The sequence below is a fragment of the Salmo trutta genome, chromosome 16 (assembly GCF_901001165.1).
Source record: "Salmo trutta chromosome 16, fSalTru1.1, whole genome shotgun sequence".
Lineage (NCBI taxonomy): Eukaryota > Metazoa > Chordata > Actinopteri > Salmoniformes > Salmonidae > Salmo > Salmo trutta.
In genome coordinates this window covers 51,426,066-51,454,002 of record NC_042972.1, presented here as the reverse complement: position 1 = coordinate 51,454,002, position 27,937 = coordinate 51,426,066, and the positions used below count along the sequence as shown (strand labels likewise).

General features: G+C 42.9%; 1 protein-coding gene across 2 annotated transcripts; it reads right to left on the bottom strand.

The window, feature by feature from the left end:
- Positions 1 to 33: 33 nt before the first annotated feature.
- On the bottom strand, positions 34 to 26,901 carry LOC115150988 (CTTNBP2 N-terminal-like protein). 2 transcript variants are annotated; one of them, XM_029694872.1, is made up of 5 exons: positions 26,560 to 26,901; positions 8,756 to 8,883; positions 2,376 to 2,609; positions 2,061 to 2,168; positions 34 to 1,974 (listed from the first exon to the last, which is right to left on the bottom strand). In XM_029694872.1, the coding sequence occupies exons 2-5, from the start codon at positions 8,852 to 8,854 to the stop codon at positions 694 to 696; spliced, it is 1,722 nt and encodes a 573-aa protein (XP_029550732.1). In that variant the 5' UTR covers positions 8,855 to 8,883; positions 26,560 to 26,901; the 3' UTR covers positions 34 to 693. The 2 variants fall into 2 exon arrangements, with proteins under 2 accessions (XP_029550732.1, XP_029550731.1); XM_029694871.1 differs by having other exon boundaries at positions 8,756 to 8,863.
- Positions 26,902 to 27,937: the final 1,036 nt, after the last annotated feature.

Sequence of the window (27,937 nt, the reverse complement as noted above, 5' to 3'; positions counted from 1 at the left end):
AAAAATATACATTCTAAATGTTTGACCAGACGATTGGTATGAGAGCAAATATAATATATTTTCATAGTAGTTACACTACACATAATACATAATAGTATTAATAATACTGCATATACACAGAATACTCCATATACACAGAATACTGCCAACTTATTAAGCCTTGAAGATATGGAATGTTATAATCATGTGCCATTTTCGGGAAATACAACATTATAATAATGTGCTTGTGAGCAGCCTAGTTTCAGTATTAAACTCTGCAGTTTAAGATAAGCTCTCTTATTTTGTTCAGTATTTCCAGAACAACAGAGTAGGCTAAATCCAAATCTTGATTTAGAGATATACTTATTTCCTAACTTAAATTCAAAAGCTGTATTATAAGTAGAGAGACATTTGATTGTCCCATGACATTACATGTTCTTCTTAGCAAACGTATGAAAAGTACCCAGCAACTAACATACATGTTGGCCCATTACTCTGTACTACTGCTTATTCTTCTTATATTATATTATCAACAAACCCAAAATGTATAAATACAAATACATCTATAGTGCTACAAGAAGAATGAAGCAGAATGCATGTCAAAAATCCAATAAATACAGTTAACTTGACAGTGTTTTGGAGCGTGCCTCAGCATACAAACGTGTGAGCGGAATTAAAGAACACAGCGCTAGTAGCACTCAGTAGCAGGCTAGGCTAACTGATGGAGGAAACCACCATGTCCAGCTCTTTAACATTCTCCTGGCTGCTGGTGAGACCGCAGCTTCCTGACAGCTCAGGAAAGTGGCTGGCTCTGGTACCAGGGATGGATGGCGCTGGAGACTGGGCCAGGCCAGGCTTCTTAGAGGGGATGGGGGGCGGGTTGCCCCTGTCTGCTCGGGGGATGGTTGGGGAGCGGACCCCCAGAGGCAGAGCAGCACCAGAGGCCCTGGGGATGACAGGGGAGGAGGGGGTCAGGGCCAGGTTACGGTAGTCAGTGCCGAAGGGAGAGCTGTTAGGTGGCGCAGGTTTGGCCCCCTGCTGGACTGTGAAGCGGGACAGGACTTGGGTGACGGTGCTGCGGGCCAGCTGCTTGGCCGGGCTGGGGACAGGGACGGGGATGCACTCAGGGGACGGGGACAGGTCTCTAGGGGAGTGGGGCAGGCTGCCACCCCCTCTTCCATCCTGCTGTTGCTGCTCTGGATCAGTGTGGCCCTGGAACTTGTGGCGAGCAGCGTGGAAGCGCTGGTTGATGCCTGCCTGGTAGGAGGACTGGTAGCTGGGGCTGGTGGCCAGGGCCAGCCGTTTGGCCAGCTGAGGAGAGGAGCAGGGGGAGGAGGTGAGGGAGGAGGACCCTGTGCTGCAGGGGGACAGGCTCTGGTTCAGGAGGGCAGGAGACAGCAGGACAGGGCTGCTGTTCTCACTCCGGTTGTCCAGGCCCAGTCTGTCTGGAAGGGCGTCCTCCCTGAGGCAGTCATGCCCGTTGACTTTAGGCTCTTCACCCCCCTCTGCCTGGCTGGAGTGTGGTGGTGGTCGTAGTAGTGGTGACCCTCCACTGGTGTCCACAGGAGAGTCTTTCCTCTCATCCAGTTCCTCAGCTCCCCTCTCTCCCTGCAGCTCTCTCCTCAGCGCCTCCACCTGCTCCTGCAGCAGGCAGCACTGGGCCTCCTCCCTCTTGAGCCGAGAGCGGAGCTGCTCCTTCTCCGTGTCGAACTCAGCCAGCCACTCCTCCACCCTGGCCTCCATCTGCAGGGCCCTCCTCCTCTCCTTCTGCAGCTCAGCCTTCAGGGCCAAGATCTCCCTCTGCTCCTTCTCCAGCCTACGGCTTGCCTCAGCCAGGCGGTGGTCCTCCTCCAGGGCCCGCTGGCTGGCCCACTTGCACTCTTTGGCCAGGGCAGAGGAGAGCTGCTTGTGCTGCACCCGCTCCTCCTCCAGCTGCTCCAGGACCTTCTTCTGTTCCTTCTCCAGACGACGCACCTGGCCCCGCTCAAACTCCAGCTACAGGCAGAATAGAGTACAATAGGTTAAATTGTAAAAACTAAATCCTATAGCAGTTATCACTCAGATATTGATGTTAACTCTACCTGTTGCAAGAGGCGTTCCCTCTCCTTTTCCAGGATGCAAGTGACATCATCGCCCTCGGCGGTGTCCTCTGCATGCCTTCTCCTCTCCTCCTCCAGATCTGCAATGACCTGACACAACCACAGGGAGGAGACAAAGACACAGAAATGATAAGATCCCAGGTCAGGATAATCTGCTAACTAAATACAACTTCCTGGGTGGAAAAGAACCCCTTCTGATTAGATATGCTTCGGGTGCAAGCTAGTTTAGTTCATCTTTAATCTAATCAAAAGTGGAGGGGTTGGCATCTAAGGCCCAGTCACAACCCCCAGCCCTACCTTCTTGTGTCTGCTCTCGGCTGCAGCTAGCTGGGCGAGCATCTTCTCCTGCATCCTCCTGCAGTGGGTGACCACCTGCTTGAGCACAACCAGGGGGCTAGAGCAGGCTGAAGCCTGGTGGACCCCAGGGCTCTGCCCCCCCAACGCCTCACTGTCCCTCTGCAGAGCCAGGAACGGGTCGCTCAGGTTGTACTTCCCATAGCGCTTCTCCACATATGTGTCTCTGCACTGGGCCTGAGAGAGGAGAGGAGACGAGGGTTGAGAAACACTGGGGTAGAGTACTGTATATGTGTCTAAGCGGGCTATATTGTGTAGAATGGTTATTGTTGTTGTTCAATCGGCTCTTACTAACAGTCACTTAAGTTTCTAGCTGAATAAACAGACTCTGTCCCTGAGATATTTTATAGTTCTGTAAGTATATAAGAAAGTCAAACATCATCGTCAGACAGTCACTAGTACTATGCAGCTGCATGTACTATAAACAATACATGTACTATGCACAAGTGTAACCTGGTTTCCCAGCAACGTAAAAAAGCCATAATCTGTTTCTTTTTCAATTTCTGCATGCTGCTCTTTCCCTTCCTTCAAGCCTGCTGCAATAATCTTCCTTCCACTGTCTGCTAAACAGGAAGTCAGCCACAGCGGCAAACATAACATGCCAAGAGAAACATCAACCATATTTTCTATGGGAGTGGGGATTCCCATCCCTACCAGGAAGATTGAGATAGGGAGAGAGCAGCAGAGAGAGAAAGAGAGGATGAGAGGGAAAGAGGTAGAGCAGGCAGAGGAGGAAGAAGTAGAGAGAGAGAGGGGGGAGAAGAGAGCGAGGGAGCAGGCAGAAGAGGAAAGAGCGGTAGAGAGAGAGAGAGAGGAAGAAGCAACAGATGTTGTCTGTCTTCAGTCAGAGCGTTTGTAGGGTGGCTGCTCTTGCTGGGGTCTGGGCCAGGTCTGACTAGACCTTTACACTACCAGTGCAGGGGGAACAATGGTGACTTCAGCAACTTGCCTCTGAGCTGACTAGTGGCGGCTATTCAGTAGCCTGATGGTCTGGGAGTAGATACAATTGGCCAGACTGTCAGTTTTTGCCATGATGCTCCTTTACTGCCCGCGTCTGAGAGATGGAAGCGGAGAGAACAGACCGTGGCTCGGGTGGCCCCTGATGATTTCCTTGGCATTCCTGCAACACCTGGTGTTGTAGGTGTCCTGGAAGGCAGGTAGTGTGCGCCCAATTTTGCGCTCGGCTGAACAGTCGGCTAAGCTAGTAGAGTTCGATGTGTCTCTGCTAGGCAGGAACAAAACAAATGCCAATGTCATATATAATATCTGTCCATCGGTAAAGATATCGGGATACAGAGGCTGTGAAGTCTTGATCATGCTGTTATTTGATCCGGTCCGTTGGGATATGAGAGAGCAGATCAAAAAGGATGGAAAATAAGGAGAGGCAGGAAAGCACAGGAGTCCTGCAAGACCTGAAACATTTCTCTGAAACACACAGTGGGCACAGTCTGGTGCATGACAGCTAGTCATTAGCCATTACCCAATACCCCGGTCCTGTATCTGACCTGTATGACCCAGGAGAGAGAGGGAACATTCCTTAGCATCAGACATAACAACACAACCGTCTAGCACAATGGTCCCCACACCAAGCACCAAGCCTGGTCCCAGATCTGTATGTACTGTAGCTTACTCCTCTCTCACTATGTTATAGCCTGGTCCCAGATCTGTTTGTGCTACAGCCAACTCCTCTGACAATTGTTGTCATCCATCCAGGCCTTGTACGTTTCCAGCTCTCACTCAACACACACACACACACACACACACACACACACACACACACACACACACACACACACACACACACACACACACACACACACACACACACACACACACACACACACACACACACACACACACACACACACACACACACACACACACACACACACACACCAGCACAAAGGGAGGCTGTTTCGTGTTCCAGTGGTGTTTTCGAGAAGGGGGGAGTGTGAGGAGGAGGAGGAGGAGGACTGCCATTAAACACATTCCTGATGTAGTTAATGTTTAACAGCCAGGTCAACCAAAGCTTATTCACTCATTCCTGCGCTAATGTGGCACTGATAACAGGCACAAAACGGTCCCAATTCTAAAATGTTGTACTTCCTATTTTCCCACACTAGTGTGCGCCAAATATGGGCACCGCTGGGCTCCAACTTTCTGCAGCATGCCACAGCATAAGATGAAGCAGGTAAGATGAGCCATGGATGGATACTGGTTAACAGTGAGAATAGCTTCAGACATGATCATCAAACGTTGTATAAACAGAACACAGGAATATCTGTCATATTAACCCAACTTGATTTCCCAGCAAAACATGCCATTATAAGAAATGAGTAAAAAAAAATACAATAAAATAAAAAAAAAGGGAATATAACAAACTTTTAGACACATTGGAAAAAGGAAATCCCCCTGTGACTGACAGTGTTGAACCACGTACTCTATAGTTCTCATGACTTCCTGGGGTGATTCAGAATTAGTAAGAGACTGAGCGCCCTGACCAATAACAATTGTTCACATGATCCGTCGCTCCAAATACTGGGGAGTTCATATGCTAGCTGACACGCGGTTCTTTGTTTTGTGGTCGAGAAATGAAAACATACACCTATTGAAACCCAAAAGAGGAAATGTTGTTATAGTCCTCTAAGCCTTTCTCCATTTGAGTAACTACGGGATCCATTGTTGTAATGCGGCCCACTTTTCTTTCACGTGAGCACGAGAAGGGATTTCCATATTCCAGTGTATACTGTTTTGAGGTCATCTCAGAACCATTGCTGGCCACAAGAGACTACTGCTTAGGCAACCAAGGAATGAGTTAACAGATCAGGGGGATTTAGTGTCAGTGAAGACACACAGTCAGCCACACATCCTGACCGCTCCAGTTAAGGCCTTTGTTTATTTGTTCACTCCAAGTCTCCCTGCTCACAGTAATCTTCCACCCGCTCAGCACGGTGCATTAAATTGCCTTGCCTTAGATGGCCTGTGCCCAGGAGATGTGTAGATTGTGGTCTAGACACAACACATGAATGATCTAGGGGGACCTTGATTTCTGCAGTTTGTTCACCTGGATACAGTTTGTTGTATTACTCAGGTCACTTTGTGTTGTACTTGGTACTAATCAGCAGTCACGGCGATCAATATAAACTCAACATGACTTGTCGAACAACTAAATCATAACACGTCAGGATGAGCCTGCAGCATTTTTGGCAGATTTTAATTATGCTGCTGTTCTGTTTTTTGTTGTTGTCTGTAAACCACATTGTGTATATGAATGTGATCTTCCTGAGTCTACCTTAAAAAGGATGAATGGAATATGTGGGTTATCAAGCAGAGACAATCCTCAGACTGCAGACAGATAGGAGGGTAATCTTCCCACAGCCAGACATCCCAGGTGCATGGACAGTATGAATTGGCATAAGTGGCTAGCACCGTGGCCAAGTAGAGCTTTTTCCCTGGTTGGCTAAAGGACATCCCATCAATTAAAGTCAGGTTAAATCATGGGAGGTCAAGTAATGGGTAGTCTGTCTCGTCTCCAGCTGTCCCGTGTGTACAGTACAGTACCACTAGAATCATGATAAGAGAGACTATTAGGTAATGGCTAACTCTGCTCTCAAACCCCTGTCCCAGTTTGTGGACCACTAACCTGGCTATCTTACATCCGCGACTCCTGTGAAGCATGAGCCGAAGGCGGTGGAGTGGAGAATTAGGAGTCCAACAGGATGTTGACGGTTCACCTCAGTGAGAGGATTTTATTTACAATATTTACAAGTGCAGTATGACTTGGCCAGTAAAAAAAAAAATACAAACTTGAAGATGACATAAACACTTGAATGAATGAAAGATATTCTCAGCAATAAAAAAAAAAACTGTTCAGGCATTCAACTACACTACATGGTCAAAAGTATGTGGACACCTGCTCATTCCAAAATCATGGGCATTAATATGAGGTTGGTCCCCCCCTTTGCTGCTATAACAGCATCCACTCTATTGGGAAGGCTTTCCACTAGATATTGGAACATTGCTGCAGGGCACTGATGTTGGGCGATTAGGCCTGGCTCGCAGTTGGCGTTTCAATTCATCCCAAAGGTCTTTGATGGGGTTGAGGTAAGGGCTTTGTGCAGGCCAGTCAAGTTCTTCCACACCGATCTCGACAAACCATTTCTGTATGGACCTCGCTTTGTGCATGGGGGAATTGTCATGCTGAAACAGGAAAGGGCCTTCCCCAAACTGTTGCCACAAAGTTGGAAGCACAGAATCGTCTAGAATGTCATTGTATGCTGTAGCGCTAAGATTTCCCTTTATTGGTACTCAGAGGCCTAGCCCGAACCATGAAAAACAGCCCAGACCGTTATTCCTCCTCCAACAAACTTTACAGATAGCACTATGCATTCAGGCAGGTAGCGTTCTCCTGGCATCCGCCAAACCCAACCGATGCTTGGCATTGCGCATGATCTTAGGCTTGTATGCGGCTGCTCGGCCATGGAAACCCATTTCATGAAGCTCCTGACGAACAGTTCTCATGTTGACGTTGCTTCCAGAGGCCGTTTGGAACTCGGTAGTGAGTGTTGCAACCGGTGGACAGATGAGTTTTATGCGTTACGCGCTTCAGCACTTGGTGGTCCCATTCTGTGAGCTTGTGTGGCCTACCACTTCGCGGCTGAGCCGTTGATGCTCCTAGACGTTTCCACTGACCGGGGCAGCTCTTGCAGGGCAGAAATTTGACAAACTGACTTGTTGGAAAGCTGGCATCCTATGATGGTGCCACGTTGAGCTCTTCAGTACGGGCCATTCTACTGCCAATGTTTGTCTATGGAGATTACATGGCTGTCAGTAACGGGTGTGGCTGAAATTGCCGAATCCAGGGGTGTCCACATACTTTTGGCCACGTTGTGTATAATGCCTATCATTGAACACAGGTATAGCTCCACTCTAGACACCTGTTACCCGCCCAACCTGCTATCTCACCGGCAAAGGCCAATCTGAGCATGTAGGCCTACTCTTTCCAGGAACCGTCCTTCGCTAGTAATGTTACAACATGATAGCTCAAAATAAATTTCTACAATAAATGCATAATTTACCACCATAGACATATCATCATCTCATAAACAACCGTTTTACATGAAGACACACCCATTAGCTTGTGTCATGGTGTCCTAAGTGGGTACAATGCAGGCCTGAAAATATTTATCAAACATTTTAAAGGGGGGGTAATTGTTTCTGAAAATACTGTCACTGAATGCATATCTATAATCCGTAACTTCTTGTCAATCCGTCTGGATTTTATAACGCATAGCCTACCACTGTCTACCACAGGCGAATTATACAGTGCCGATTTGGAGAAAAGTTTGGTTCAGACAGTTTCTATACAGATATCCACATATATACAATCTGGATGGATGGACAAGGAGTTACGGATTATAGATATGCATTCAGTAACAGGATTTTCGGGAAACAACTAACCCCCTAAACATTTTTGCCAAATATTTTCCGGCCTACGGATTGTAGCACTCTAGGACACCATGCGTGGATGCATGTCACGTAGGGATTGGACCAAAACGCAGCGGGAACATGTAAACTCATCTTCTTATTTTATTAAAGTAGGAAAACAAAAGAAACGCGTATACAAAACCAACAACCGCCACTAAACAGTCCCGTCAGGTGCACGAACACAAAAACAACTACCCACAAATCCCATAGAAAAAACACCCCTACTAAATAGGACCTTCAATTAGAGGCAACGAGGAACAGCTGCCTCCAATTGAAGGTCAAAACAATAAACTAGACATAGAAATAGACCAACTAGAAATAACATAGAAATACACTAACATAGAACATAACCCAAACAACCCTGAAACACCCTAAACAAACACCCCCTGCCACGCCCTGATCTAACATTTCATGATAAAGGAAATCTGAGTTGTAATCAAATTAATATTTGAAATGGTATGTATATTCTTTGCATTAATAAGTGGTATATACTTTTGATAAAGTATTTGTCAAATGAATAAGACTTTCATGTTTCATGTCTTAGTTGAATGGGTTTGAATTACTTTGAATTCAATTCTACTTCCTTCAATTAAAATGTTGCTTCCTGTGGGGTGTTGCCAGTTCAAATTCAATTCAAATTCATTGTTTAAATTGAATGAAATCCTGAAATTCCAAATTGACCGCAACCCTGGTAACAACTTCTCAGACATAATTATAAATCATAGTTTTATCTTTATGCTTCAGACCTCATATTATAGGTAATGGTGGCATCATTGAGGGGCCTTCGGGTCCTGGCTGGAAATTACACAAGGGGAAAGACGATGGATAGCTCTTACCCTGAGGGCCTCGATGACCAGGTCGCGAGCCTCCAGCTCTCCCTCCAGGACACTGAAGAGCATCAGCAGCTCTGGCTTGCTCAGGCTCTCCATGTTCATCTGGGCCTCCTGTGGGCAGGGGACAGGAGCTGGATCATTACAAGAGGCACAATTCATTCTCTATTCTAATGTTCACTGTAAATACATTGTGCAGGAAGTTGTGTCCTTTACTCATTGTTATAATAGACCAACATAGAAGTTATGTGAATACATTTTTTGTTTTCTGTATTTATACATGATAATTGGATATGATTGGCCAATAATGTACTTCGTTTAAAGTATCCTTGAGTCCTGTGGTTCATTGTGAACCTTTTTGAACCTTTTTTACAGCTCAAAATGTAGTACAAATCTGGCAAAGACTTGGATATCAGGCAACATTTTAATCCAATAGCTCCACTAATAAAACACTAGATGCATTTACCAGGCCCTACTGAGCCTGGACGATCATTAATACAAGCTAAAAGCTTTTGTAAACAGAGAAAATCCCTGGATTTTCCACTCACTCTCATGGTTCATTTGTCTTTGTGAGGAGCCTGTGAACATCATACATGTGAAGACAAATGCCTCACACACACACACAGGTCAACATATGGTGAGCAGATTAAAAAAACCTGTCCCAATCTGCATCCACATTGTCACAAAGTTGTTGACAAGATATTAAGTAACTGACAATGAGCTGTTTGCCCTCATTCGTTCCTCTTTGTCCACATCAAGACTCAACAAGTTGTGCTTTGCGATCCTCTCTCCCTCCAACTTTTGGTTGGGCCTCTTGAGAGTTTGTGGTTTTGTTAAAAGGCAGGGTAGAGAATGTTTAAGATCTGCTGTGGTGTCTTTGTAGGCGCCATGTACTCTTTACTTAGTGCAGCTGCCCTGGGTCTGTTGACAACTCTGTGGTATCCACACCTCAAACATACAACCACATTCTGACCAGCCAACACATGCAGGCCAGGCTTTGGAATCAGTGTAGTTCATACAGCATCCCACTAAGTGATGGGATCCTTAAAAGAGTAGAAAACTTATGGTGTGCTCTATGGGATATTATTAGTAGGTTGGAAAGAGACTGTCATATGAGACAAAATAATCAAGAGGGTGCTCTGTTGAACTTGGATGAACCAACAGGGCCAGGAGGACTTCCTGACCAGGTGACCTGACCAGAAATAAATCATAATAAACCTGGGAGCATTACACTCTATTATGATGTCCTTGTACCTCCCCCAATCAGCATCCCCATATCGGATTATTCTTGGCTATAATAGAAAACCTGAGGAAAAAATGTGAAAATATAAGAAACCCTCACACTGCTTTTGCTATTATCACTGCTCTTTATTAAGCTTTACGTATCGGCCTCAAGGCCTTCGTCGGAGCTCAAAAGCTCTGGATAGTTCCCCATCCACCCAGCACAGTCTGTTAGCCACGCTGCTCCAACCGCTAAGCTTTCTGCAGGCCTTATCCAATACGAGCTCTGTGGTCGCCCAGGAAAAGTTTCCACATCATGAAGTCATCAGGAGGGGCCGCAGGAGCTCTGAGCGTTGCATAATGAGATGGGAGCTTTTATTAGAGCTGCTACTGTACAGCATCATGGGGGCTAAGCTCTCCCCGCATCTGTCATACAAATAACAAGACACTTAAAACATCTGAACGGATGTCTAGACTATGGGATATGAATCAATTCAATTCATTTTTCTGAGCTCTGGGACAAAAGCAAAGGATACAGCAGCAGAAATAGAAACATAATAATATTATGAAGCTAAATATTTGCTTCCTCTCGTCTAAATCTATTATTCCACTAAAGTTATTCCACTAATACATTCCCAGATCCGAGAACAAACTGTAGTGTGTAGCAGATCTATGGTCTTTAGATGTGTCTTCTTCAATCTCCAGACCCTCATGGTGTGGTTCGTTGGCTGACCACATGGTTAGCATGCTAATTAAACTTCCCACTTCCTTCAGCCTGCTTTAATAGTCTCGCTAATTTCACAGCCGCTTGTATGACTGAATATTCGCTCACTAGTAATGTGTTATTCAAATAGAAAGCATGGGTAATGTTATTGAAAGAGATGGCACGCATGGGAAAATCCAAAATATTCCCACACTCGTTCATTTCCGCTTCCTAAAGAAATGCCTGCGTCTATAATCCTTTTATCCTTGTTTGTTTGAAGCCTAGTCAGCCATGTGCCCTTTATAATGGTACGTTACACAAACATTGCCTCATAACAAACTTCTAACTAAACCTGAGGCTCTCTCTCGCTCTCTCTGTGTGTGTCTCTCTTTCTCTGTCTCTCTCCGTCTCGCTCTGTGTCTCTCTGCGTATCTCTCGGTCTCTGTCTCTCTCACTCTCTGTGTGTTCAAGCTTATGCAGGTGGCCAGATTTGTCATGCATTTGTCAGTTTTCTTAACTTGAACCCAGCTAGCACATATTGTTCTGAGAACCATATGTTTATTTGTGCTTGGTGAGAGCGTGGTTGTCCTATGGTTATTTTGCGTACAACATTCTCACAACATTCTGGAATTGTTTTTTTAAAGGAACCTGACAAAAAAACATAACTTTCTTGGTATTTCATTACTTTAACAGAGCGTTTCCTTCAAGTTCAAACATGGCTACATTTCATTTCAATTTTGGAAATGTTCTATAAACATTCTCCAACTGGTTTGACATTGGGAATGTTCTCAAATAGTTCAGAGAAGGTTAAGAAACAACGTTCATCTGTGGGAATTTTAGTTCTTCAGCGTAACAATTCCTACAGGTTTCCTTGTGGTTCATTTTCTCAAGTTGTTCCGAGAACGGTAGCCCTTTACACTTGTACCCGTATACGGTTTGAAAATGACAGATTTGGGCACTAATAAGCGCTCTGGCTCTGCACTTCACAGCACTGTATGGGTTCTGAGCACCACGCGTAACATGAAATTGCCCCCATCCCTCCCTAATTTGACAATTTCAGCAAATTTTTGGTCGTCTGAGTGAGTGAAATGCTGTAAATTAAGATGACTTGTATTACGAAAGATAAGACGTTGAAGATTATAATAAATACCGCTTTGATGTCACACAAGCACGCCAAACACCCATGAGTCTAAATGTGCAGTTCACATTTCCAAATCATAAACTCATGTCATATACAGTAGTGTCAACATTTATGATCACTATGTTTGATGTACAGTTACAAGATCACATGGTGTCATACCCTGGGTTTTTCTGAACAGAATGAGCCTGTTTGTTTATTTGTAAGACAATTTGCCACGGCACATGCACCTGAATGCCCTCATGACTTTCTATGCGCACCAAACTTACTATCTGTTTTAGAGGTCGACCGATTATGATTTTTCAACGCCAATACCGATACCGATTATTGGAGGACCAAAAAGTACGATGACGATTAATCAGCCAATTTTTTAAATGTATTTGTAATAATGACAATTACAACAATACTGAATGAACACTACATCAATAAAATCTATTTAGCCTCAAATAAATAATGAAACATGTTCAATTTGGTTTAAATAATGCAAAAACAAAGTGTTGGAGAAGAAAGTAAAAGTGCAATATGTGCCATTGTAACCGATGTGTAATGGCTTGTTAGTTAGCGGTGGTGCGCGCTAATAGCATTTCAATCAGTGACGTCACTCGCTCTGAGACTTGAAGTAGGGTTTCCCCTTGCGTTGCAAGGGCCGCGGCTTTTGTGGCGCGATGGGTAACAATGCTTCGGTGGGTGTCAGTTGTTGATGTGTGCAAGGGTCCCTGGTTCGAGCCCGGGTTGGGGCGAAGAGAGGGACGGAACCTACACTGTTACACCAACCATGTAAGAAAGCTAACGTTTAAGTGCCTTGCATATGAGAACATATGAAAGCCGGTGGTTCCTTTTAACATGAGTCTTCAATATTCCCAGGTAAGAAGTTTTAGGTTGTAGTTATTATAGGACTATTTCTCTCTATACGATGTGTATTTCATATACCTTTGACTATTGGATGTTCTTATAGGCACTTTAGTATTTCCAGTGTAACAGTATAGCTTCCGTCCCTCTCCTCGCTCCTACCTGGACTCGAACCAGGAACACATCGACAACAGCCACCCTCGAAGCAGCGTTACCCATGCAGAGCAAGGGAAACAACTACTCCAAGTCTCAGAGCGAGTGACGTTTGAAACGCTATTAGCGCGCACCCCGCTAACTAGCTAGCCATTTCACATCGGTTACACCAGCCTAATCTTGGGAGTTGATAGGCTTGAAGTCATAAACAGCGCAATGCTTGAAGCATTGCGAAGAGCTGCTGGCAAAACGCACGAAAGTGCTGTTTGAATGAATGCTTACGAGCCTGCTGGTGCCTACCACCGCTCAGTCAGACTGCTCTATCAAATCATAGACTTAATTATAATATAATAAACACACAGAAATATGAGCCTTAGGTCATTAATATGGTCGAATCCGGAAACTATCATCTCGAAAACAAAACGTTTTTTTCTTTCAGTGAAATACGGAACCGTTCCGTATTTTATCTAATGGGTGGCATCCCTAAGTTTAAATATTCCTGTTACATTGCACAACCTTCAATGTTATGTCATAATTACGTAAAATTCTGGCAAATTAGTTCGCAACGAGCCAGGCGGCCCAAACTGTTGCATATACCCTGACTCTGCGTGCAATGAACGCAAGAGAAGTGACACAATTTCAACTGGTTAATATTTCCTGCTAACCTGGATTTCTTTTAGCTAAATATGCAGGTTTAAAAATATATACTTGTGTATTGATTTTAAGAAAGACATTGATGTTTATGGTTAGGTACACGTTGGAGCAATGACAGTCCTTTTTCGCGAACGCGCACCGCATCGATTATATGCAACGCAGGACAGACTAGATAAACTAGTAATATCATCAATCATGTGTAGTTAACTAGTGATTGTGATTGATTGATTGTTTTTTACAAGATAAGTTTAATGCTAGCTAGCAACTTACCTTGGCTTCTTACTGCATTCGCATAACAGGCAGGCTCCTCGTGGAGTGCAATGTAAAGCAGGTGGTTAGAGCGTTGGACTAGTTAACCGTAAGGTTGCAAGATTGAATCCCCGAGCTGACAAGGTAAAAATCTGTCGTTCTGCCCCTAAACAAGGCAGTTAACCCACCGTTCCTAGGCTGTCATTGAAAATAAGAATGTGTTCTTAACTGACTTGCCTAGTTAAATAAAGGTATAAAAAATGTAAAATAAATGAATAAAAAAAATTATTATAATAATAAAAAAAAAAAAACAAAAAAAAAAATATCGGCAAATCGGTGTCCAAAAATACCGATTACCGATGGTTGTGAAAACGTGAAATCGGCCCTAATTAATCGGCCATTCCGATTAATCGGTCGACCTCTAATCTGTTTCTCTGAATTGCCTTGTGAAAGCCTAACACTGTAAGATTATATTTTATAACTTAGCTAGCCATGTTGGCAATAGAACAAGCTTTCAAATCAGGCCCACCTGACCCAGATTGTGATTTAAAATGGACCGTTTTTGGATTGCGTAAACAACAGTAATTGTGTGATGGCAGGGATGCAGGGTTGTGTTGCTCTAGTTTAGTTCCTCAACGGCACAGGTAGGAGAGCTCAAAAAAATACCTTATAGTTGAAGACACTTCTTTGAGTCATAAAAGTGCATTAAAATAGCTTAGGAACTGTGTGCACTTTGGAGAGGTGTGTCCACTTGGAGACACCAGTTAGTCCTCTCACTCAAACCCTTGTAATGTTTTGTCTTATGTTGCATCTACCCCAAATTTTCCAGGAATAGATTTATCATGTTACCGAATGTATGCAGAGTACTTTCAGATTTTGTTATCAACAAAGGCTGCGAATAGTACAGTAAAATGCACATAAAATCAACAGTGTAATGTTTGGATTCTGTCTTGTGTCAGGTGAACTGTTGTGTACTCACCTTTGGTCTAATCATTTCCCCATGATCTCCAAACTCTTCCCTTTCAATTGCTACCATGGTTATAGATATGCTTTTCATTTTCTTCTTTAAGAAACATTTCAATTTAGCCACAAGTGTAAAGGGTTAAAGGGAAACGTCCCATGATGGTATTGACTGTCCATTACTGCTTATCGGTGATAGATTTAGGTATGGGCGACATGGGCAGGCGCCCAGGGCAAAAAAAAAACGTAATGGTGACATTTGCGCGATAGGTTTTCTATCGCTCATTTGCACGTCACGTCAATGATATCATGTCACCGTGTGGGACTGTGGGTCAATTAACCTTGTCGGAGTGGGCGCCCTGATTCTAGTTTGTGTGCTAGGCAGGCTACTGCCTGGGAAGGTCTCCCACTCAGAAGTAGGAGATGGGGAGGGGGGCGGGGGTAGGTTGACCTCAGGTCTCGCCACTGGAAGGCCGAGGTTGACAGTGTTGGTTGACAGTGTTGGAGGATGAGTAATGTATTGATGCTCGAGTGCCAAATCAACACAAATGGATAAGAAAAGGTCTAAACCATCAGGTTTCCAGTTTAGGAAAAAAAGAGGAGAGGAGAAATGCGCAAAAGATAAAGGTATGCAGCTATGTCATCTCTTTATGATTATAATATTATGCATGTAATGAAATAGGCTAGTATAACACTTATGTTTGTTAGCCTATGTTGCTATGTTTGTTAGCCTATTGTCGCCCTATTACACATAGGGCGACAATATTCCGTTTTCTGTCCAACAAGCTTACATAACATTGGATATAATTTCACAGTTTCATCATGATAATGTGTGTAGCCTGCAGCAAAACGATTACAACCTAACTAGCTGCCACACCCTGATCTGTTTCACCTGTCCTTGTGCTTGTCTCCACCCCCTCCAGGTGTCCATACTGCTTGCCCTGACCTCGAGCCTGCCTGCCACTCTGTACCTCCTGGACTCTGACCTTGTTATGATCTTGTGCCTGTCCAAGACCATTCTCTTGCCTGCCCCTTGGATACGAATACATATCAGAGACTCAAACCATCTGCCTCCTGTGTCTGCATCTGGGTCTTGCCCTGATACTAGCACATTATTGATTTGGTTAACTTTCATTGAGGTGACATCATAAAGGTTTTCTGTGATTGTATTGACTAAGTCCTGAGCTCAGTAAGGGGAATTTCCAATGCTGTAGGCTAACTTAAAATACATCTATATTATGCTGATATTTTGTATCTTTTGTGATATATTGAGTCTTTTGGGGTGTCTTATGACTAGAATTAGCCAAGGCGGTTGTATGGTTCATTTGGTTCCTATTCTGAAAAATTGTGCAACAAAAAAGAGTTTGGGTGTCAGACTCATATACTGTATTTCAATGCAGATTCAGGGGGACTTCTGAAATATTTTGGGAGCACCCTTTGGTACTGGCCAGGATGAGGAGCCATCTACCTCCTCAGCCACACAGGCCTCTTCAGAAATGATCTCAGAGCCCGAGGATGCGGAGCCATCCACCTCAGCCACACTGGTGTCTTCACAAATGTTGTCTGAGCCTGAGGATGAGGATGAAGACCCATCTGCTTCCACTTCACCCCAGCAGGATTCTTCAGGTGTTTGTGCGCGCGTGTATGTGTGTGTGTGTATGGTTACAAGCACATGTGTTTATGTGTGCATCCCTGCATAACATAAACACAATAAATCATTTCCCTTTTGCAAAGTTTTAAGTTTCAGTTCTGACTGACAGAATTCGGACACAACAAGTTTGCAGAGGTACCACCTAACTTTGTTTTCCCAAGGAATGAGAGTGATGGAAGAAGTTGCCACCACCAGTATTTCAGGAAGACCTTGGTGAGTGGTGAACACATCCCTAGAAGTTGGTTGGTGTATTCTGAAAGAAACAACAGCCTCTTCTGCTTCTGCTGCAAACTCTTTTCTAAGAAGAAATATAATTTAGCAAACTCAGGACTGACAGACTGCAAGTTCTTTGCTGACTTTACACGACAGAAGTCCAGAACACCAAAACTGCATGAAAACATGGAAAGAACTGACAATGAGGATCAAAAAAGGGGAAACAATTGATTAAGCATGAGATGGCACTTATGGAGGCTGAGAGGATAAGATGGAGAGAGGTGTTGACATGTCTGACTGCTATTGTGCAGTCTTTGGCAATTATAAATCTGGCACTAAGGGGCCACACAGAAACACTGCACTCCCCATCAAATGAACATTTTCTCAAAGAGGTTGAACTGATGACACAATTTGATCCAGTCATGAAAGAGCACCTTAACCGTTGATTTGAACTCATTGATTTGTTGAGCAGCAAGGTCATTTCAATAATGGTGAGTGACATCAAGCGGGCAAAATTCCTCTCTATCATTCTAGATTGCACCTCAGATGTCAACCACACTGAACAATTGTCAGTTGTGATTAGAATTGTGTCACTGAAGGAGGAGCTCCACATAAAGGAACATTTTATGGGGGTTTTGGAGGCAGAGGAGTCCACGGGCAACATTTGGCATCCCTGATTCTCAAAAGATTAGAGGAGCTAAAAATTCCTTTTGAGGACTGCAGCGGACAGTCTTATGATAATGGGGCCAACATGAGAGGCAAAAACAAAGGTGTCCAAGTCAAACTTCTGGAAATAAATCCAAGAGCTCTATTTGTGCCATGTGGGGCTCACACATTGAACCTGGTTGTGGCTGATGCAGCTAAAAGCTCTGTCGATGCCATAGGCTACTTTGGCATCTTACACAAACTGTACACCTTGTTCTCAGCCTCCACACAGCGATAGGCCATCCTGAAAAAACATGTGGACATCACTTTGAGGATGTGAACTGAGACAAGGTGGGAGAGTAAAGTTAAGTGTCGAGCCACTGAGGTATCAGGCAGCAGCGGTGAGAGAGGCACTGATTGAGGTGAGGGATCAAACCAAAGACCCTGTGATAAAGATTGAGGCCCAGTCCTTGTCAGAGGAGATGGGATCATAACTCTTCAGCATCTGTACAGTGGTGTGGTATGACATCTTGAGTCAGATCCAACATGTGAGCAAGCTGATGCAGTCTCCCAGTATGCATGTGGATGTTGCAGTCAGTCTTCTCAGAAAGACAGAGAGAAGACTCAGCAACTATTGGGTAACATGCTTTATGACTGCACAAACGCCAACCAAGGATATTTGCGAGGGTATGAATGTAAAGGCCGTTCTACAACAAAAAAGGCTGAGGTCCACAAAGCGGCACTTTCATACAACTCATTTGATGAGCCTTTCAGTGATGCCCTGAAGAAGCTGGAGGTGACATTTTTCAATGTCGTTCTTGATTCTGCAACCTCAGCCCTTCAGGAAAGATTTTCCACATTGGAAAATGTGGGAGAGAAGTTTGGAGTGCTGTCAACCGTCCAAAGTCTCTCAAATGAGGAGCTGACAGAACAGTGTGAGGCCCTTAGTATGACACTACACTATAAAGAACACTCAGACTTGGATGGCAGAGAGCATGCACAGGAACTGAAGAACTTGCCTGACTTGCCATCGAAGACCATGACCCTGCTTGATATGCTGATATTTATACACGAAAGGAAGCTCTCAGAAATGTATGTCAGCATATGCGCTACTGGTGTTGAAGTCAGGTGCAGGAGAGCAGAGAGTTGTGATCAGGCGCACTCTTTATTGGGCAGAAGCACAACAAACGGACGCAACAGCGTCAAACCTCCAGCCAAAATGCAAAAGAGAAATGCGCAAATACCCAGGGGGGAAATAACCAGCCTGGCGCGTCGCACTGAACATGTAACAAAACAATTCCACACAAGGACATGGGGGGAACAGAGGAATATATATATACAATGTGATTAGGGAATGTAAACCAGGTGTGCGGGGAACAAGACAAAACAAATGGAACAATGAAAAATGGAGCAGCGATGGCTAGAAGGCCGGTGACGTCGACTGCCGAACGCCGCCCGAACAAGGAGAGGAGCCGACTTCGGTGGAAGTCGTGGCAATGTGTGAAGGGGGGGCCCAGGGAGCCATACAAGCTAGAACCGCCACCGCTGCTTATCAGATATTAACCATAATTTATTCAAAAATGTTTACTTTAACAAAATATTTCACTTGTTGAGTATATTACATTTGTTTTATTTGATTACTTTATTATTTCATTCCAAGTCATCATCTCATCTCTATAGAGGTGCTCCCTATGCAGTCTGCCAAAATCACTATTTTGTAGTTCTTCAAAGTAAATAAGGCATACTTTTATGACTGCTGAATACCAACTATAAATCACTTTGATCATGTATTTTCAAGTAGAGATACTTTGCGAAGCAACAGCTGCTCTCTCACAATCGCTGCTCTCCCCTCACAATCCGCATTCCTGTTTCTTCCATAGCAGGCATAAAAGAAATACAGACCAGACAAATAAAGGTGCGTAATGGATTATAGTCATTGTACATTTTACATTTTAGTCATTTAGCAGACGCTCTTATCCAGAGCGACTTAATAGTGAATGCATACATTTCATACATGTTTTTTTCCGTACATGTTAATTACCACATTTTATGCTCTAAATTATGTGGACTATTGGCCTGTTGGAAACTACAACTCCCTACAACATTGCACAGTTCAAGCTTGATCTGATTTATCTTTAAATAAACTGTGAAATGTGCGCATTGACCTCACATAAAAAAAATACGAAATGGAATTCAAATAATTCAACCAACATATGTAATTTAGTTGTTTAAAAAATGAAAAATAACCAAAATGTTGGTTAATCGCTCAGCACTACTAGCTAGCAACAGCTAATTAGCTAAATGTCCACAAATGTCTCATGTGTGTTTCGACCTGCCCCGAAATTGATAGAGTGATTCACATTAGATTTTGGTATTTTAACCCGCGTGTCGTGATCGCGTCTGGTGGGGATAGACAAAATCAACATGCGCATAATGGCTCACTCGCGTGGCTGGCCAAGTCAGCATGTAAGAATGATATTTAAAAACATACATTCTGTTAAGAAAACTTTACATACAAAACACAAGAAAACTTCAGTGATGTTCAGAGACGGTTCTAAGAATGCTATTTAAAAACGGATACATTCGTTCTCAGCATCAACAAAACACTCTCAATCTTGCTAAGTGTTCAGGTGTGTTGGCCACGCCCACTAATTATTCCATGCAAAACAGTTATTCACATTTATCTCTATCATCTATCATCAGAGTTATACAGCAACTAACTGCATGCTTTTCATGATCAGTAAACATCATTTTTTCATGTAATTTCAGATACATAGGATAGCCTCACGATATCTCTCAATATTGGCCACCATCAATTGGATATTTGCGTGATATAAAATAAAACTGAACTATACCTGACAAGTATGGGTGCAGTTGCCGTGGTACTGTTAGCTGATAATGTTTACTTTGCAAGCTACCAGTAGAAACGTTGTACATTTGGCTAAACATATAACGGTAAGTAGACCTAATGTACTTTTTTCTCCAACCAATGTAGGCCTACTTAGAGAAGCTCGCTAACATGATCCCCTTTTCAACATTGTTTTTAAGAGTGTTTAATTACAATTGCTGCTGACAGACATGATATAGGCTACATTGATTGATAGACCACGTCGAAATTGGCTAGCTAGCTAATAACAGATCACGTCAATATGGCTAGTTAACAAGCGAACCTCCAGGGGATAAACTAGATGACAATATCCAAATATTGTTTGATTTGCTTGCCATCTATAGTGGCGATGACAGTAGTCTGACTGACAAAAGCCTAATCTCTGATGAAGCAAGCTAAACTTTGTTGTTTGCTTAGCTAGCTAAATGCCAAATGGATTGGTACCTTCATGTATCTGAAATTACATGATCATTGATGTTTAATGATCATGAAAAGCATGCAGTTACCTGCTGTATAATTCTGATGGTAGAGATGAATGTGCGCAATTGTTTTGCATGGACTAATCAGGCTGCAGGTAAATCAGAAATTTGTAGTTCTGACTATGCCCAATCGGTGATGATATTAAAAGCAAATAGTTATAAAATGTATTTAACAATCCCTTGAAAAAGGCACGTAGTTGTCAATGGTTTTAGTGGAGCTGGGGGTCTCCTTGCCTCCCCAGCAGTCAAATCAAACGTATTGTGACATTTTATTGAAAACGACCTATTGGCCACAACTGATCTTAATAAAACCTCCCAGGAAAACTTTCAAGGATCCAGAGTAAAATATTCTCAGAACCTCACTGCAACCTACAAATAAACGTTCCCAGAACAGGAAAAATTTTCACTTCTGTTCTCAGAACGTTTAAAAAACATTCAGTTTTACCGGTCAGGAAAAGCATGGCTTCTTTCCTACAAACTATTTGAAACCAAAAACATACGTTTCGACAACTTCCAAGGAACAAAATGTGATAGCTGGGGAAGATGGTGCCTGAGAAGAGAGGCAGACGTAATTACGTGTCCCCAACCACTTGTGTTTTTTTGTTTATTTCTTAGCGTTTTTTGTAACTTATTTTGTACATAATTTTTCTGCTACCGTCTCTTATGACCAAAAATAACTTCTGGACATGAGGACTGCAATTACTCACCACGGACTGGCAGAATCCTTTTTTTATTTTAACAAGTCTGACGAGCCCGACGTGAACGATATACTGCTTTCTCGGGAACAGGCCCAGATATCTGTGATTTGCGTTAAGAGGAGGTGGAGAAAAAGGGGCCAAAGTGCAGGATGCCTTCTGAGAATTCGTAGGAGATCGAATAAACCCACACTTCCTTCCATTCTGCTAGCAAACATACAATCTTTGGAGAATAAAATAGATGACCTACGCGCAAGATTAAACTACCAATGGGACATTCAAAACTGTAATATCTTATGCTTCACGGAATCATGGCTGAACGACGACACTTTCAACATACATCTGGCTGATTATATGCTGTACCAGCAGGATAGAACAGTGGCGTCTGATAAGACAAGGAGAAGTGGGCTATGTATTTTTGTAAATAACAACTGGTGCATGATATCTAAGGAAGTATCAAGCTATTCCTCGCCTGAGGTAGAATATCTCATGATAAGCTGTTGACCACACTATCTACAGTTGAAGTCGGAAGTTTACATACACTTAGGTTGGAGTCATTAAAACTCGTTTTTCAACCACTCCACAAATGTCTTGTTAACAAACTATAGTTTTGGCAAGTTGGTTAGGACATCTACTTTGTGCATAACACAAGTAATTTTTCCAACAATTGTTTACAGACAGATCATTTCACTTATAATTCACTGTATCACAATTCCAGTGGGTCAGAAGTTTACATACACTAAGTTAACTGTGCCTTTAAACAGCTTGGAAAAATTCCAGAAAATGATGTCATGGCTTTAGAAGCTTCTGATAGGCTAACTGACATCATTTGAGTCAATTGGAGGTGTACCTGTGGATGTATTTCAAGGCCTACCTTCAAACTCAGTGCCTCTTTGCTTGACATCATGGGAAAATCAAAAGAAATCAGCCAAGACCTCAGAAAATAATTGTAGACCTCCACAAGTCTGGTTCATCCTTGGGAGCAATTTCCAAACGCCTGAAGGTACCACGTTCATCTGTACAAACAATAGTACGCAAGTATAAACACCATGGGACCACGCAGCCATCATACCGCTCTGGAAGGAGACGCGTTCTGTCTCCTAGAGATGAACGTACTTTGGTGTGAAAAGTGCAAATCAATCCCAGAACAACAGCAAAGGACCTTGTGAAGATGCTGGAGGAAACAGGTACAAAAGTATCTATATCCACAGTAAAACGAGTCCTACATCGACATAACCTGAAAGGCCGCTCAGCAAGGAAGAAGCCACTGCTCCAAAACCGCCATAAAAAAAACCAGACTGCGGTTTGCAATTGCACATGGGGAAAAAGATTGTACTTTTTGGAGAAACGTCCTATGGTCTGATGAAACCAAAATAGAACTGTTTGGCCATAATGACCATCATTATGTTTGGAGGAAAAAGGGGGAGGCTTGCAAGCCAAAGAAGACCATCCCAACCGTGAAGCACGGGGGTGGCAGCATCATGTTGTGGGGGTGCTTTGCTGCAGGAGGGACAGGTGCACTTCACAAAATAGATGGCATCATGAAGAATGAAAAATATGTGGATATATTGAAGCAACATCTCAAGACATCAGTCAGGAAGTTAAAGCTTGGTCGCAAATGGGTCTTGCAAACGGACAATGACCCCAAGCATACTTCCAAAGTTGTGGCAAAATGGCTTAAGGACAACAAAGTCAAGGTATTGGAGTGGCCATCACAAAGCCCTGACCTCAATCCCATAGAACATTTGTGGGCAGAACTGAAAAAGCGTGTGCGAGCAAGGAGGCCTACAAACCTGACTCAGTTACACCAGCTCTGTCAGGAGGAATGGGCCACAATTCACCCAACTTATTGTGGGAAGCTTGTGGAAGGCTACCCAAAACGTTTGACCCAAGTTAAACAATTTAGAGGCAACACTACCAAATAATAATTGAGTGTATGTAAACTTCTGACCCACTGGGAATGTGATGAAAGAAATAAAAGCTGAAATAAATCATTCTCTCTACTATTATTCTGACATTTCACATTCTTAAAATAAAGTGGTGATCCTAACTGAACCAAGACAGGGAATTTTTACTTGAATGAAATGGCAGGAATTGTAAAAAACTGAGTTTAAATGTATTTGGCTAAGGTGTATGTAAACTTCTGACTTCAACTGTACCTAGAGAGTTTTCATCTGTATTTTTCGTAGCTGTTTACATACCACCACAGTCAGAGGCTGGCACTAAGACAACCTTGAATGAGCTGTATTCTGCCATAAGCAAACAAGAAAACGCTCACCCAGAGGCAGCTCTCCTAGTAGCCGGGGATTTAATGCAGGGAAACTTAAATCCGTTTTACCAAATTTCTATCAGCATGTTAAATGTGCAACCAGAGAAAAAAAAAAACTCTGGACCGCCTTTACTCCACATACAGAGACGCATACAAAGTCTCCCTCGCCCTCCATTTGGCAAATCTGACCATAATTCTATCCTCCTGATTCCCGCTTACAAGCAAAAATTAAAGCAGGAAGCACCAGTGACTAGATCAATAAAAAAGTGGTCAGAAGAAGCAGAAGCTAAGCTACAGGACTGTTTTGCTATCACAGACTGGAATATGTTCCGGGATTCCTCCGATGGCATTGAGGAGTACACCACATCCGTCATTGGCTTCATCAATAAGTGCATCGATGACGTCGTCCCCACAGTGGCCGTGCGTACATACCCCAACCAGAAGCCATGGATTACAGGCAACATCCGCACTGAGCTAAAGGCTAGAGCTGCTGCTGTCAAGGAGCAGGACTCTAACCCGGAAGCTTATTAGAAATCCCGCTATGCTCTCCGAAGAACCCTGAAACAGGCAATGCATCAATATAGGACTAAGATCGAATCGTACTACACCGTTTCTGATGCTCGTCGGATGTGGCAAGGCTTGCAAACCATTACAGACTACAAAGGGAAGCACAGCCAAAAGCTGCCCAGTGACACAAGCCTACCAGACGAGCTAAACTACTTCTATGCTCGCTTCAGGGCAAATGGCACTGAAACATGCATGAGAGTATCAGCTGTTCCGGAAGACTTTGTGATCACGCTCTCCACAGCCGATGTGAGTAAGACCTTTAAACAGGTCAGCATTCACAAGGCCGCAGGGCCAGACGGATTACCAGGACGTGTACTGCGAGCATGCGCTGACCAACTGGCAAGTGTCTTCACTGACACCAACAGATCCACAGATGATGCAATCTCTATTGCACTCCACACTGCCCTTTCCCACCTGGACAAAAGGAACACCTATGTGAGAATGCTGTTCAATTGACTACAGCTCAGCGTTCAACACCATAGTACCCTCAAAGCTCATCAATAAGCTAAGGACCCTGGGACTAAACACCTCCCTCTGCAACTGGATCCTGGACATCCTGACGGCTGCCCCCAGGTGGTAAGGGTAGGTAACAACACATCCGCCACGCACGACTCCAACACCATCATTAAGTTTGCCAATGACACAACAGTGGTAGGCCTGCTACTCTCTATTGTTATCATCTATGCATAGTCACTTTAATAACTCTTTCCACATGTACATATTACTTCAACTAACCGGTGCCCCCGCACATTGACTCTGTACCGGTATCCCCCTGTATATAGTCTTGCTATTGTTATTTTACTGTTGCTCTTTAATTACTTGTTTCTTTTACTTCTTATTCTTATCCATATATTTTTTTTAAAACTACATTGTTGGTTAGGGGCTCGTAAGTAAGCATTTCACTGTTGTATTTGGCGCATGTGACTAAAAGAATTTGATTTGATTTGACCAACATACTTCCCAGTTCTGGCTAAGCCAATCAGTACTGTCCTTGAGTCATAGCACAGAAGTAGAAGATGCCTTTGGCCTGCTGCACGATGACTGACTGACTGTCTGACTGGCTCAGTCTCTGCAGGTCATAGCCCAAAGGCCGGCAGATGGCGATATTGAGTTCATTTTACCTCCAAACATATTGTATGCAGCCGGCAACACACTCATATCCCCCGTGGACCGGTTCGTATCTAAAACATTCTCCTCTATTCAGACTGCAAAGGCTTCGATTCCTCCTTAACTTTAACTTTTAGAAGGTGGGAAAAAAACAAGGAAAATATGCATTCTTCCTTATGAAACACAATTTTCCACCACAATGCTAGAGTGGTTAAATACTAATCCCAGATGCTGCGTATCGCGTTCAGCCAATCAGGTTGCAGCTGTCTGTTGTTTACCCCTGGCTGGACGCGGGCGCAACATCAGGAAGTAGCATTCCTTGGCATTAGCCACTCTATCATGTTGGTGGAAAATTGTGTGTTCATAAAGAAATTACGTGTATTTTGCCCGTTTTTTCCACCTTATCACCATTAAATAAAGTTAAGGAGGAAATCGAAGCCTTTGCAGCTTGAATTGATAATGTTTTAGATACAAACGGCCAACGAGGGATATGAGTGTATTACCGGCTGCATACAATTCGTTTGGACGGTAAAATGAACTCAATATCGCCACCTTCCAGCCTTTGGGCTAAGCAGGTCACAACAGACAACTCTTTGTGTCAAGAGACTGGATCAGATCAAAGTAATAACTGACATTCCTTTTCAAAGTTAGCAGCATACTGTAGCTACCTAAATGTGTGTTCTCATCCATGTCTGTGTGCAATAATTAGAATATCAGTATCATGTCAGTGCTATTCCAAACAAAAAATTCTAATTAACTGACGTCCTCCTGGTTAATTTCCATGAAGTCTGATGTAATGTCTGACCTCACATTAACAGCTTTAGGAAATACTAGCTAACCGTCTCAATGATAAATCAAAACTAGTGGCTAAACTACTCGTGTAGTCTTGTCTATTTGTTGCAACAATGTTACAATGTAAAATGCTATTGTGTGAGGTTATATTTTTCTGACAGAGGTGGAACATATAACACTAGAAAATAAATAGACAGTTTATAACGTTTGTCAGTCACATGATATAGTCCGGTTTCACATCACTAAATTAAGGACCGACTTTCATTATAAGCATGTCTACCAAATCAGGATAAATAAAACAGAGAAACAAGCACAACACATAAATAATATATATTTCTATAGTATTCGCCAATCTCTATCTGGACATTGAAGATCCTACAAAACCCCTCTAAGTTTACTTGAGTTAATGAGCAACAATGTTTCATGTATGTTTCACTTCTCTAGATTTTCTTGAATAGAAACTACTGCGGATAATCCATAGATTTAAGAATAAACAATTGTATTACGACTGCTGTGTGTGATTCGAGTGTCTGGCTATTCATAATTATATCAAAGTTTATCCTCGACAATTAACATACCTTCATATGTCTTTTCAATGCCTTTGTCAACTCCAACATCAACTTCACCAATTGTTAAAGATTGTCTTGTCTTGAGTCTTCAGTTTTCGATACGGAAGAAATTAGTTCAAATGTGACAAGTCCATCAGCCTATAGGCAAGTCCGAATTCAGAGTTTTGACCTATAAGATTAGTCTACCTCAGACGCAGGAGGCTGTGAAAGGAGGCTGTTGCATGGGTTAGGATGGATTTCTTTGTTTAGAATCTTTCCCCTAAGTCTTTGCCTCTTTCAAAGATCTGGATTTGTTCATTTCTTATACGTTACGTCATTTTGCCTTATCTCTTACAAACTGTGCTTACTTGAAATGTTCATGTAAAAATGTTGTTCTATGCTCAAGGTGGTTTAGTTTTAAAGGAGACGTTTTCAGGTCGCATTGCCAGCTCATAAGATATGAGGAGCACACGTAAAATATCTTTATGGTATGTTGTGATTTCTATCAGATAGTAAAAAAATCTGCCGGGATCATGGACCATTTACGTTTCCAGAGTAGCCACGCTGCTGTATCTGTAACTTTTACTCACTTCAAATAGGCCACTCTAATAATGATAACGTCATAACACTTCATTTTTCACTGTTCGAAATTATGCACTTTGGATAGGCTACTTTAATAATCACAGACAGATGGAAATGTAAACACATGAAATCATCATCATAAGTTTTATAAAGTGATCTAATCAATTAAATTTAAGGTGAACGGATAACATGAGTTTATGTCTCATGACTACCTGACTTTATAAACCTTTGTTTCCCAAACACATTTAACATAAAAATCCCTGTGATTTTTAGCAGGATTAGAGGGGATTACAGTTCTCTCCTCTAAAATAATCCCATCTGTTATTACTACACACCACAAGGTGGGTAGAGACAATACAAATCTTGTTTGTAAGACACTGAGAAGGTGAAACAGTCTCTCTCCTTGTGCTTTCATGTAAGTATCTTTACTACACCTAAAATGCCTAGCTGTGGTTCAGACTCCAGTCAAAGTCTGCCATCCTGTCTTGTGTTGTGGTTTCTCTCAAATGATCCACATCCCAGTAGAACAAACACAGTCAACATAGCAGTCACCCAAATGCAGGTGTTGACTTGCCCGTGGCTAGAGATGCATTCTTCTCTGTGACTTCAGACAGGATGGTCTCACATCATCCCACGTGTGATGTTTTACTCATCACCACCTGGCTAGTACCCATGCATTCTCTGTTTATTAGTATACCGTTTCCTCAGAAAGCTTTTGAGTAGGGATTAGGAATGCTTCTTAACATTAGGAAAACAATACAGTGGTGTAATATATAAACAATAAGGAGTTTATACTGCATAACACAATGAATTGTATTTTTAAAAA

Excerpts from the sequence above, each read along its gene's own strand:
- LOC115150988 (XM_029694871.1), bottom strand. The coding sequence starts at position 26,598 with ATGTTGGAGTTGACAAAGGCATTGAAAAGACATATGAAG. Across the intron at positions 8,864-26,559 it reads CATTGAAAAGACATATGAAG|GAGGCCCAGATGAACATGGA; the intron begins GTATGTTAATTG and ends CCCTGCCCACAG. Across the intron at positions 1,975-2,060 it reads GGGAACGCCTCTTGCAACAG|CTGGAGTTTGAGCGGGGCCA; the intron begins GTAGAGTTAACA and ends TTCTGCCTGTAG.